This window comes from Desmodus rotundus, chromosome 3, assembly GCF_022682495.2.
Source record: "Desmodus rotundus isolate HL8 chromosome 3, HLdesRot8A.1, whole genome shotgun sequence".
Taxonomy (NCBI): domain Eukaryota; kingdom Metazoa; phylum Chordata; class Mammalia; order Chiroptera; family Phyllostomidae; genus Desmodus; species Desmodus rotundus.
Window position 1 is genome coordinate 143,561,308 of NC_071389.1, and position 14,002 is coordinate 143,575,309.

The window sequence follows — 14,002 nt, forward strand, 5'->3', positions numbered from 1 at the left end:
ATCGTCTTTGGTTTTCACGGTGTTTGGTGGGGTGGCCCTACCTCCTGCCCTGCTGTTGGCTAAGCCGCTTGATGCCTGTTGGCCCAGAGTAATCATTAATCCTGTCCCCTTTCACTCCCAGAGTGTCCTTGTTTGGGTGCTGTCTTATGTTCAGACTAATTCCAGAGATACGCTTTTTTTGTTTTTTGTTTTCCCCACTCAGGGACTTCAGAAAAAACCTACTCCAGTGTCATAGAAACAGCCCATGACTCAGCCATTAAATTGTTTAGGGTGAACTTCAGAAGCCGTAACACAGAAATGAAACAGTATACTCTTGATTTAATGGCCTGGAAGGCCATTGGCAATTCATGAAATACTTTCTCTCTCCTGTCCCTTTCAGTGTTTGGTCTTTGAGAGTCATTGTCTCAAAGTAAACTTTGGTTTTTGGAAATGCCCAGCACACAGCTGATTTCCTTGTCTCCTTGGCCTGCTCTTGCTGGTTCCTCCTCAGGCCTTTCCGAGACGGGCCAGTTTGGAATTTCCCGGCCATGCCTGATTTTTTTCCTCATGATAGCCAGCCACTTCTGAGCTTTTCTGGTTCTAGGTGTCCCTTAGGTCTCGCAGTTTTTGTGCCATTCTGATCCTCTGGAATAGGGAAGCTCAGTATCAAATAAGATCTAGTCATTTCAGTTCTGTGGCTTTGTTGCTTTTTCTGTCACTTTTAAGCCCTAAAAATTTCCCAGGCCCAGCCTAAGCCTTACATTGGCCTCACTGATGACTTTTCTGTATTTGTCTCGCCCTCTCCCTTCTCAATCACTAGTATAGATTGAGCTAATATTTTATAACCAGCACTTTCCTAGACGCCATGGGGGTCTACAAGTAAAAGATTAGATTTTATGTTTAGGGGCATTTGTAGTCACACGTTATATGACTGTAGATATATACGATATCTCATTGACTTTGAGGTCCGAAGTAGCATTAAGCAGGATGGTAGAATGTTAGTATCTATCTGGAAGGGACCGTCAGTTAAAAAGATTCAGAAACATCAAGACAGAATAAATAGTACTTATTTCCAGGAAAAAGTTAGGTACTAGTCAAAAACATAGACTGACAAGGGTGGGGTGCTTTGAACGAGGGGAGGTAACAGTTTCATCAAGTACTAGAGGCTTCTTTGAGCACACGGCTTCTCCTTTCCTCTCCTGTGCTCGGGTTGCCTGGCGCAGCGTGGCGTGTGGTGAAGGCGGCGTCTGACCACAGCCTCCAGTACTCACTGTGCGTGCCGGCAGAGGCGGTTCGCCCGGCAGCGCCCTGTTGCATCTCGTCCTGGTTCTCCCTTCCCAGTGAGAAAGCGGCAGAGCCAGTGCTTCCTGTGAGCGCTCTGGAACATGAACCATGGCTTCCTAAACGACCGGAGTTTGAGGACTTTGTGACAGACATGCTTCAGTGCCGCTTCCCAGCAATGTGTTGTAACAACGCCGGCTTCAGCAGCTAGCACTGGTCACCAGTTGTGTTTAGGTGGTTGTTTGGTCCAAGATGATAGATGTGAATAAAATAAATGACCTCTAAGGCCTGATTTCAGTGTCCTCCCTACTTTCCCACCCTAAAAAAACGGTTGAATAGTCAGAGTTTCAGTCGCTTCGGTTGTTGGTATAGTTGAAGGAAACATTTGCCCTTCAAGGACCAGTTAGCAGCAGCCGGCCTTTCAACCTGCCACCTATGGGATTCAAGGTCTGGATACACAGGCGGGAGAGGCTTAAAATTCTTATTTCCTTTTTAGTGCAGGTTCTTTAAGCTAATAGGGAAAGTTGAGAGTTTGAAGGAGACAGGTGGTTCCTCACTACAGTGAAGAATGTTCTAGAAATTTGGTGGTTATGAGGGAGAAAAGTGGCAATATTTTAACTTGTATAACTACCCTGTCTCTTCCTATTACTGGCTAAATGCTTGGAAATACCACTCAGCTTGGCTTTGTTGGTTAAAACCATATGGTGAAAAAGAGGAGGATGAGTGCCAAGCTTATTTATAGCTTAGAAATCATAGTGTTTTAAAAATTAGCATATTCACGGTAAGTTGTGGACTTGCGCGTCTGCCTGTACTTAAGCCAGTTTTTTTGTTTTTTGTTTTTTTTTTTGTCTTTGTTTAGGGCGTATCAGGAAGTTCCTCCCAGGAATGAGCATGTGATTCCACTAAGAGCCAGCAGGTGGCAATATTAGGCAGTACTTCTTTTTTCCTCCCTCATTGCCTGGCTAACAGATTGGCTTGTTCTCAAAATAAACTGAAATCAGACCCAGATACTAAAACCATGCAGAATCTTATTATTTGTGACTGACAGTATTAGAAGCATGTTCAGATCTATGTTTTAACCAAGCTAGAGGGAGCTGCCAAGTCCTATTGAAATTACCCAGCATTTGCTCCCTTGTGCTGTCTGATGCTGCTTTTCCTTTGGCAACCTGAAATTGGTCGGAAACAAAGAATGATCCTGGGATTGTGTCATCTCTGGGACTTTCGAGCCAGATTACAACTATCCAGAGCAATGTATTTTCTTTCTGTCTTGCAGTGCTTTTCTGCTGCATTATTCTCATTTGATACACATCTCTTTTTTTCCCTTTATTGCTCCTACTCTTAATTGCAACAAAAAGAGCAAAATAAAACCCCAAGTCTTAAAAATTGGGTTAATTCTTTGATTTAGCTAAGCCTCAGCCTTAGATAAGCCTAGTTAAATGTAATATTTAGGCAGACATAACGCAGGATAAATCAGTCCTTCTGACTAGAAAGTAGCTTGGAGAGGCCTGCAGGACTCCTGACTGAACAGATAAATCAGTTATCTTGTTAATTGGATCTCGAGTCACTTAAGTTGATCCTTTTCCAGGGGTGTCCACCCTGCGGCCTGTGGGCTGCATGCAGCCCAGGATGGCTGTGAATGTGGCCCAACACAAAATCATAAATTTACTTAAAACATTATAGGATTTTTTTGTGATTACATGTTACAGTATATTTAATGTGTTGCCCAAGACACCACTTCTTCCAGTGTGGCACAGAGATGCCAAAAGGTTGGACCGTACTTGAAAAGGAACGATGACACGTGCTTGTTTTTTACGAGTTTTACTAGACTTATGTCTTGGGGTTTGCTGATTTCCTTAAACTATTTTAGCTAAAATAGTTTAGTCAAATAGTTTTAGCTAAAATGAGGAAATATTCCAGATTGGTCCTTGTTTAGCAAAAAGCAGTGGGCAGTTTTTCCCATGATTGCATTGCTTTTGTTTCCCGCCCCCCAAAAAGTACCCAAGCCTGAGGGCTTTTAAAATAGATTATAATTCTACGTATTTTTGTATATTTTACCTAGAATGTGAGAAGCTTAAGCTAATAGGGAAAGTGGAGAGTTTGAAGGAAACAGGTGGTTGATTTGATGGTAAACATGTCTTTACTGACTTCATTTATCACGTCAGCTTCGGTGGGAAAAGAGCCGCCCAGGCGGTCCTTTAAGGGTCCGTTCAGTTCGAGCATTTTGTGAAACATCCTTTAAAGAGGAATAGGTGGTGCAGGGAAAAAATAAGTGTGCTATTTTGGCTTCTAGGGAGGGAAGAGGGAAGCAATTATTTTTAGAATATGTTCTAGTTACACCCAATTTTAGGAGAAGTAGAAGAGTGTGTTTTAATGTCAGTGAATCCTACAGTGTGACAAAGTTTGTAGAAACACAGCTTTCAAATCCTTGTCACTGTGATTCCAGAGAGCACCCATGTAGTGACAGTGTGTGCACATGTGTGCTTCACACATGTGTGGCACCACACAAATGGGGGTGGTGGTTGAAAGCGGGAACCCACCAGCAGAGTTTCTTGGATAAAACGTGGCTAGGTCCAGCGTTCCCCGTGCTGGGGCAGCTGCAGAGGGAGCGTGGTGGAGCCACTGGAAGAGGAAAACATTATCTGCGGATCACTGTTCATGTCACCGCAAGGGCTCACCGGGCAAGCTAACTAGAGTGTTCCCTAAAAAATTAAAGGCCGATGTGAACTCTGCCGTAGCAGAAAGTCTTAGTGTTGAACACTGCCTTGATTTTCAGGAAAGGGTGATGTAATTTTAGAATCAGATTTTCTTGTGATGGAAACCACAATAGCGCACGTGCGATGCAGAGTAAACTTGTTTGCCGCGTCCCGGGAGCTGCCTTTGCCCTGGACGCTGTGTATCCTAGCACTGGCCCCCGCCTCAATCGCACCCGTGGCTCCGGTCCGTGGAGAATCATTCCCACTCCACTCCACGTACAGTGTGCAAGCAGTTGGGTGCTCAGGGATTTTTACTAAAAATTGTTTTTCATTCAGACTTTAGGTATTTAACCAAATATCGATTCTGGATGTGAAAGGATAGTTTCTGTAGCTAGAGCAGTTCCTTCCAATATATTAAAGACGGTAATATTGGATGTGGACTTTACATACCAATTTATATGTTAATTCGATGAAGTATGTATCTATCATAATATCGACTTTATATTATTTATTAAATGCAAAAAAATGAATAAATCCACCTACACACTTCTTTGTGGGTAGAATTATTGGTTCTGTCTCATGCATAGCTTGGAAGTTAAGCAGACAAAACTCCTACCAGCCTGATGCTTTCTTTGTCCTGTCATTCATTTCTTCGTGTCAACCCATCCTGGCTGCCACCCATGCCCTCCTCGTCACGTCCAGCCCTCCCAGGGTAGGTTCTCAGAACCGTTCGTGTGTTCTTGTCACATGACTTCATTTTAACTGAAGCATGGGTTCCTGCTTGTTACCGTGTCAGCGAGCACTTACTTGCATTTTAAGTTTTTCATTTGTGAATTGCGGAACACGTTTCTCGTGTTATGGTAGAGGTAAGGTGGTGGGGAGATTATTCTGAAACCCAGGCATTCTTAAATGTGTGACTTTATTTGTCCACTTACTAGGCACTTACGAAACGACCTCTTACCTGGCCTGCTGTAGGTGCTGACGTCCAGCAGGGGAGTGAGTAAGACAGGTCTCTGCCCTCAGTCATGGAGGTTCCAGGCTGCAGGCAGGATCTAGGTGGCCTGCAAGCGCCTCATGCACACCATCTAATTTAATCCTCGCCATGGTCCTTTCAGCGAGGTGATTGCTAAATTGGTGATTTAGCAATTGCTGATAAATGCTGGATTACTAAATTCTCTCTCCCTTTCCATGAAGAGCTGGCCAAAGCCACTGAGCTCTGAGTCTGTGAGTTTCTGAGAATCCCAGAAGTGCCCTGGCCCTCTGTCTGCTGATGGTACCCTGAGGATCGGCCGGGGCACTGTCCCTTCTCTCTGCCTATCACCCAGCCCACGTTCCCCCTCCCTCTGCCCCACCAGGAGATTACTACGGGGATGTTTGGAATTATCTTAGCTAGCATTTACTTTATTTTTCTAACTCAACTCCCATTTTCTGAGGTGACCGAACCCTTGCTTCTGCCACTGACCCAGAATTTTGCAAAGATATCTGTCTTGAGAATGATGCCTATCTGTCAGTAGAAGTGTGTGTTTTTAGTTTTGTTGGGGAGGCCTCATGAGGTGGCAGGTAATAACATAGGCTTTGGAGGAAGAGAATCGAATTGGAATCCAAACTCCAGCCAAGTAAATATGGGCAGGCTGCCCCACTTCTCTGCACCTGAACAGTGAGGTTAGTAACCAGGTCGTGAGGACGAGATGAGATTCCACGTGTAAAGTACTTAGCGCACTACCTGGCACGGAGGGTGTGCTCCGTGAAAGGTGACGGCTCCTGAGCGTGTGCATCACTGTCGTGAGCTGGTGGGAAGAGGAAGTGAGATCAGAGGTCAGGGGCTTCTGTCCGTGATCAGTAAGGCAGGAGGTCGGCTCCTGCCTGCATCAAATAGAGGACACTGTCTTGCCAGTCACTTCTCTTTCCCAGCTGTAAAAGAAGCTCTTGGCAGGAGACTTTGCAGTTAAAAACACTGATCAGGTCCAAGTACTTATCATTATCTGCCTCTCTATGGTGCCCTCCACGTGGCAGCTCCGGCAGCCCGTAGAAGACTGAATTCTCCATGAGCTATGATACTTACTGAATACGGTTGGTTTTATTCTTCTCGTTTCTGCCTGATGATACCCGTTTGCCATCCCTTGTTCCTGTCTCTGGTCTGCAGACGGTCTGGCAGGCGGCAGTTTTACGCCAGGGCCCTCTCCAGAAATGCTCATTAGGTGGTAGAAAAACAAGTACTGAGATTCCTTGTCTCTTCTTTGAAGCACATTCAGACCCTTGGGGAGAGATGCTAAGAAAGTCTGTGATACGTGTTCCTGTACAGCTCAGCACTAACTTTGTTCTCTTCTGCAGGACCTACAAATAGAACGAGAGCGGAGTTCCTACAATATATCTGGAGGCTGCACAGCCCTCATTGTGATCTGCCTCTTGGGGAAGCTGTATGTGGCGAATGCTGGGGACAGCAGGTAAGCAAATTAGCCTCCTGGTTCTTACTGGTATCTGTTGCCTTTTGATAATTTTTATCTTTCTGTAAATGATTAGAAATAAAATAGTTCCACTTGGAATTAGGTGTCGATAAAGATAAGACTTCTCCATCTGCATAAGAATGCATTTAAGAGTCATCATCATCGGGCTGGTATTAAAAGGCAAAGGCCGTCGTCTTGTCCATGGTAGCAGTTCATATATGCGCACACATATATACATAGTACACATATATGTACACGTATGTGCGTGCGCACACCAGTGATTAATCTAAACCCGTAGTATGCACATGGTTTTTGACTGCAGAACCCGAAATTTAATAAAAGCTTAGCAGAGGCATCATATGTGAGAGAGAGGAGGAGGGAGGAAAGGGCTTTGAATGACGTGGGTGTTTGGAGGGGACACGGAAGGACTCCCCAGCTGGTTCCGCTGCAGCAGGGACTTTGCACTGTCCCCTCCCAGAAGCCCAGGAGTTTCCTTTTATGCACTTGCCCTTAGAGGCTGCCTTGTGCTCTCTTCCGGATTCAACTGCACGAGCAGGAGATTATGGTTAACCCATATCTATCCAGCGTTATGAGGAATAAGATCAACCTTGTGTTTTAGTTTTATTCAAATAACTGCTGTGTCCTCACTTTAGGTGAGTTTTTAAATTACAGACTTTGTGAAAAGTGTTCCAATGTGTATTACACGCTTCTCTGTCCATTCAGTAACAAAAGACGTTGGCATTATAGCAGGGCTTTTGCTAAAGACTGACTCTTTATTCTGAAAGCAAAGTAGTGGACTGTAACCACAGTGTCCTCAGAAGAGGAGCCACTTCCTGCACAGGCTGCAACCTTAAGATGCTCCCATTCCTCTGTCTCTGTCCTCCAGGTCACATGCCTCCTCTGAGCAACCCTGTGTGCTCTGGCCCCTTTTGAAGTCTGTCCCCACCCCCTCCCCTGCCCTGTCTCCATCAGGTTGTGGCCGTTGCCTCCGTAACCTGGAAGACCAACTCCCTCGGGCAATTGAGGAATTCACCCTTGTTTTACCGTCACGTGTTGCTTCATGGCAGGGATACATTCTGGAAAATGTGTTGTCGGGTAATTTTGTTGTTGTGCGAACATCAGAGAGTGCACTTGGGCACACCTGCATGGTGTAGCCCACTACACGCTAGGCTATCCAGTGTAATCTTACGGGCCACCCGATATCTGTGGTGCTCCTGACTTTACTTCCACTTACAAAGCAGGGAGAGTCTGAGGGAGGTTCCGTTGCCCCAGCAGAGCATCCTTTCCCCCAGCAGAGCATCCTTTCCCCATCTTGCCACTTAAAGATCTTCTGGCCAAAGGAGAGTGAACAGCCAAAGCAGCGGTATTTGGGGTTTGAAGATTGATGTCTTGGGAGGTCTGTGTATCTTTAAAGTATGTGTGGATTTCTTTTCTACTCTGTAAGGTATCTCAGGTTCTATGTAAAATTTTGTGTGAGATACCATGTTTATCCCATGGCTTCCTTTCCATAGAGTCTCTTCAGGGTCCTGGCAAAAGACAGACTCCAGCTTAGGGTCAGGGTCAACTGAATGAAGAAATGAACCAGCCAGGGGTGGGGAGCCCAAGAAGGTGTTTACCACCGTTAGGCCTGCAGGGCCCAGGAGCAAAAGCTACAAAAAAATGGTACAGTGTAGCCCGGAGCCTGGGCAGGAGCTGCAGGAGAGAATGGGAAGAAATACTCTGACTTCTCCCTCTTCCCGCGCCCCCATCTCTTACCGGGGCTTCCCACTGAAGGAGCACGGCTGGGAGCCCCGTGACAAGTCGCCCAGGGCATGCAGGTCGTAGAGGCCAGCTACGGGGCACAGACACAGGTCAAGGCTGCATCTCCGGGTGGCGGCTGCTGCTTTTTTTCTTTGCCACCCCAGGGTCTGAGCTTCTGAAAAAGAGGAGCTCTCAGTCTTCAGGGGCCTTTTCAGACACATACTCAGGAGCCAGCTTCCAGGCCTCTTGTTCTGCTCTGGATCTCGAGCTTTTGGGGAGACAGATGAGCAGAAAAACAGACGATTCCCTTCCGGTCTGAGTAAGACTGAATCAGTGATTGAGCTGCTGCGCTCATATGCACCCTTTGTCCTCATGTCCAGTTCCATGGCCTCTGAAGTGAGTTTGCTTTCCTAGGCCTCCCAGGCTCTAGGATGGTGCCTGACGGCCTTGTTTCCTGGGGACGGGCCCATGTCTCACCCCAGGTGACCTTAGACTCAGAAGGCAACACAACTTCTGTCCCAGAATATCTTTACGTCTGGCTATTCTTTTTATAGGCGCAATTTCTCCCCAGTGCCTTTTTCTCATTTTGGAATGTGGTTTTCTTCCAAACTCCAAGCTCCTTCGCAAGACCACCCACCCAGCCAGGCCTTCCGACCCTGCTTCCCGGAAGCTCCAGTCCCCAGTGCAGCACCTGCCGGCGCCAGGCAGTCATCGTCCAGATTCTTGCCTGGTTTTGTTAAGGGCCAGTTTCCAGACCGATCGCAATGCCCTCATCTGTAAAAACGGTGGTAGACATTGAACTAAGTAATTTCTAAAATTTCTGGCATTCTAACGATTATCCTGTGAAGAGTGACACTTTTGGAAAGTAAAGTGGTGCTATCAAGGGTGTTCTTTTGGTTATTTAACTACCCTGGAGTCACTTTTTGAAATTTTAGTATAACCGAGGTTTCTGTGTTTCTGAGTGTCCGTGAAAGCATAAGGTTTTACATGTGCTTTCCGATAATCGACAAGCCTTTTATCCCTACGAAAGCTGTAAAGCACCGAATGAAAAAAACTTATCCTATGACAAAATAGCATCTCTAAAACCTAATAAACATAATTACATTTATGGTATCCTGGCCCCAGTGTCCAGATGTGAATTTGGGTTTTTATGGCTGATGGGTTGGGTCATATGTCACATAGAGACCTAGGAGAAATATGAGCTGGTGTTTGTATGCCCCGTCCAAAGGATAACTCAGAGGGCACTTACTCATTAAGCTGCTATTTCCAGTTCTTGTATGAATAATAGATACTTCATATCATCTTACATAGGGTCATTGCCTAGTTTGCATATTAATAATTGTTATAGGTATTGGAGTTTACAAAAATATTCAGTTATTCCCAAGGAACAGCAATTCAGTGAACTTTGACTGGACCTATGCAAATGCAGGCCCATTACCACTTATGTTATCGTGAAGCAGGGGCTCAGTTTAAACAAATTATTAGCACTGACGGAGGATTCCAGCAACAGGGCCCTAATTAATTAAGTGCTAATTTTTGTTCTTTATTGCCAGATATTGGCAGCCTTATGTTTAACATCTTGACAGTTTTGAAAACAAAAGCAAATCTTTGTGGTAGGTTCACTACCGCATAATTACACTCAGGGAAAGAGGAGCTTTGCACTGGTTTGACATGGAAGCCACTGGTGGCCAGGAACGATTTTCTAAGCCACTTCGCCGTGAATCATGTGATGTTCCTATTAGGTGCGTTTGTGCTGGGGGTTGTGTTCGGGTGAAGGCTGATGCTCTTTGGGGCTCACTGGGGTTTGAGTCAGCGACCACCCTCCCTGTAGGATGCTCACAGCCTGGTGCAGACTCGCCCTTCTCTCCTCAGCTGGGTAACCAGCCCTTGGAGGCACAGGCGATAACTACTTAATGCACGCCAATTGCTTTATTTTTTCCCAGGCAAAGGCAGCCAACTCAACACCTAGGGGATCATAAGGGACTAGGAAAGAACCAGATGGTGGGTGGATTTTCACTTCAAGTAAAAACGAACTGGTAGCATGCAAATGTCATGCAAAGCAATATGCAAACGCTCACCCATTGTGTTTGAGTCACCGGCTCCTTAGGGCTCTGGCTGATTCTTCAGTTTAAGAAGACGCTTTGACTCCATTTTAGATTATTTCATTTTATTTCTAGAGCTGTGGCACTGAGGAGGCAACGTGTAAAGGCTTGGCAGCTGAGACTAGGTGAACTTATTCACATGAAAGAAACCGTTTAATATTTGTTAAATTCGTGATTTTGCTCTTGCCAGATTTTTAGTAACAGCAGGAATAAGACAGCTAATAAGTGTTAGGCACACGTTAAGTACTGCAACAGAATCATATTTAATTCTCTCAGCAACGCGGTGCGAAGTAGGCAGTGTTGGTATCCGATGCGTATACCGAGGCTCACCCGGGTGGAGTGCTTCGCCAAGGGTCCCACAGCATCGGAGGAGCAGGGCTGCCATCCAGCCCCAGGGCGGAAGTCAGTGCTCGTGTTCTCAGTCAGCACCCAGCCCCGGGGAGGGATTTCCCATCCCCGGGGAGGGATTTCCCATCCACGCGGAGACACAGGGTTTTTTGTTTTGTTTTTCGCATTTGAACATCTCTAGAATCAACAGTTTCGTTAACATGTTTTCTTCCCTATTTGTATGTAGAATAATGGTATACCTTATCAGTGGCATCTTTGATTTCACTGAAAACTTTATGGGGTGTAGTGAGTGGATGGCTGCCCTGGAAGCTATTTTAGATAGTGCGGCAATGAAGCACTTAAGCTTCGGGCGGTCCAGTTCATTCACTGGTGATACAGGGAGTGATATTTTCTCAAAACGATGGCTGCTGTCCCTTTGCAGAGGTCTCAAAGTTCTATGAGACCGTTTTAAATTTTGTTTTCATTTTGATGACAATCTGTTGAAAATACCACAAGCATTTTCTGGGTCTTCTGGATGATTGTCTCATGAATGACCACTGCCACAATCTCAGCCATCCGTTTTGCCGTGTGTACCATTTCTTCGGTCGCAAGCGTCTTGTAGACTTTTTCAGAATGAGTCACAGGCTCCGGGAGTACAGGGTCAACTTCACGTTCTTGAAGCCCTCCTAGGAGAGGGGCGAGAAGGCCGGGTGTGCTTGCGCAGCAGCCCTGGATAAAAGCAGTGAATACACGTTCCACAAATTGCCCTTTAGACAAAGGCATAGTCCAGCCAGGGTGGCTGTCATTCATTTCTCTTTCCCTCGTTTTTAGTTTTCTAGAGTCCCCTTCTCCCCATTTAAGTTAAAGCTCTCTCTATTTATTCAGAGGTGAATTCCTCTGGCAAGTCTGAATTCTCCTGAGGATAGGAGTTAGGTATTAAATGCGACTTACATTTCTAAATTCAAAACCAATTAAAATTTGTAGTGTCTTCTCTTCCAGGTTTCTTCCCCTTTACTAGTGGTGAGATAATGAAATATGCTGTAACTGCCTCCAGCCCAAGTGAATGTGAAGAACTATTCATTCCTTTTTATGTTCATGGACGTAAATGGCCAGTACAGAACCTTCCTGAAACTGCTTATTGCTAATAAGTGGTTCACCTCTCCATACCTGCCCGGGAGCTGCTTCTTTGATAGTAGCCCTCCTCTGAGTTCAGAAAGATAAGTGAGCTGCTTCCCTGGACCACATTAAGTTCACCACCCCTCTCACTTTCTGTGACAAGTATCTGTAAAATAGCGTAGCAAGAAACCAAAATTAACCATCATTCTCTACTACGAAAGTTGAATCGCTATTTCTACCTTTTTTCTGCGTGGCGCCACCTTTTTTAGTATATATTTACATTATCCTTAGCTACACCCATGACCTGTAGAAGGGATTGGAAAACAGGAAATACTACTACCAGTTGGTCACAAATACAGGAGAAGACACAGAGACCGTGTGCTGGTTCAAACTGTCTTTCCTGTTCCTGTCAGTCTACTCGCTGCCTGCACAGCCCCCCCGAGAGGCCCTTCTCTCTCTGGACTTACCACTGGTCTCCTCCCCTTGGGCTTTTTCTCCCCTGAACCTTGCCCTGAGTCAGTGGTTCTCAAAGTGTGGCCCCCAAACCAGCAACAGGAACAACTGGGAACTCGTTAGAAAAGTAAATTCCAGGCGTCTACCCCAGAGAAACCCGCGGAGGGGGTGGGGGGCAGCAATCTGTTTTAGGAAGCCCTTGCGGCAACTCCAACGTGAGTAGGAATCACTGCCCTAAGGACTGCCCTGGGCGTCTGCGAGAGCCCGGAAGGAGCCATGTGTCCTTAGGGCTGAAAAATCGTAGCTGTCCCGACCGGAGGCTAACATGGCATACTCTGAATGCTACCCAGCGTCCAGCAGTCCCCGTGCACAGGGAAGCTTCTACGGCAGCATTTGAGGGGGAGGGGCCCGCCTGTACCTCTGTCACCTGGCTGTGGGTTCCTTTTTGCCATCCCGATAACCTAGAACAGGTCCTTTTCCTTGAAACGTGGTAAGGATTCCTTGCATGACCCAGCTCCTTATCTCAGGCTCCCACTGACTGCTGCGTAGTATTGAAGTCCCCATCCTAGCCCATTATGTCGTACCATTGGGCCCCTGGGAGAATGGCATTTTGGCTGTGGTTCCCCCGTCCCACCCAGGTTATGCTTCTAACAGTGTCCCTGGACCCCTAGTCCACTGAGGAACTGGGCTGGGAAGTCTCATAGAGTGGGTGGAATGGAATGTTTGCACTTAGGAATGTGGCATGAGATTACTGTGGTCAGGACAGGGACCTTACGTACCCTTGGTTGCTGAGATAGGACGAAACAGTGAGTCCATGTCAGGGGGAGCTTTCTGGGACAGACAGCGTGGCTTTATCTTGGGGGCACTCTAGGTCACTCCAGGATTTTCAGGTCCTAGTGCTCTGGGTTGCTGAGGATGTGAAACCAGGTAAGGTGAACGAACAACACTGAAAAAGGCCTTTACTACCTGGGAAGGTGGGCTGAACTTAATCAGGTGAAGCTTAACCGTAGTCAAGGTGAAGTGTAATGGTGCTGAAAAGGAGGGAAAAGCACTACTAGGATAGGGGAGACTCAACTTATTAATGGTTCCCCTTTTTTACAAACTGCATTTAAGTGGACAGTAAATTCAGTGGTCAGTGGGGTGCTGTGGACACCGGGCCCTGATATGACCGTAGGGTGCAGCATTCGAAGTGTAAGGCACACAGCAGCCGATGGTTTGGGGGAAGTGCTGTCATTAATCTGCTTTCACACCCGAAGTCCCTCTCTCAACTCAGTTCAACATGCATGTGAATGAACAGGACCCTTCCAAAGGGAGGCTGAAGGGTGAAGAGGTTTGAAGCACATTTGAAGGGATAATGAAAACTCAGGGTTTTTTCTGGCTGCGTGAAAAAATAACTTGTGTTGATATAAAAGAGATCTTTGGGTATTTGCAGGTGGGGGGGGTGTTGGTAAGGCTCGCTCTCCATGAGTCTGGTACAGAGGTGACAGCCCCGGGAGGACAGAGAGGTGGGTGAGAGCAGGGACTCACGCTGCCTGGGCCGATCTTGGGGCCGATCTTGGCCACGTTTACTTGTGTGTGACCTCGGGCCAGTGCCAGGTTCTCGGTGCCTCAGCGTTGTCATCTGTAAATGAAGGTGATGAGAGTACCCTCTTCCCAGGTGAGGAGTAGGTGAGCCGACATGCAGAAAGCCCAAAGCACCGGCCTGGGGCCGTGGTCACTATCCAGGGCTGGGTCACTGCCGGTACTGTCCTGTGCCTGCCCAGCTCTGTGACAGCCAGCAGCGCTCAGTGGGAGCTGTCCAGAGGTGCAGGGGCTGCTGTGGAAAACAGTGGGTCCTCTCTTAAGGAAAATAGGTATGCATTGACTG

The 14,002-nt window shown here is 46.6% G+C and overlaps 1 protein-coding gene across 1 annotated transcript in view; it reads left to right on the forward strand.

Moving 5' to 3' along the window:
* The window catches only part of PPM1H (protein phosphatase, Mg2+/Mn2+ dependent 1H), a 234,503-nt gene that overhangs the window by 114,419 nt on the left and 106,082 nt on the right, over positions 1-14,002 (forward strand). Inside the window, exon 4 of the mRNA XM_024576478.4 lies at positions 6,285-6,397. Coding sequence (XP_024432246.1) covers positions 6,285-6,397 — 113 coding nt within the window. The remainder of the gene's footprint in view (positions 1-6,284; positions 6,398-14,002) is intronic.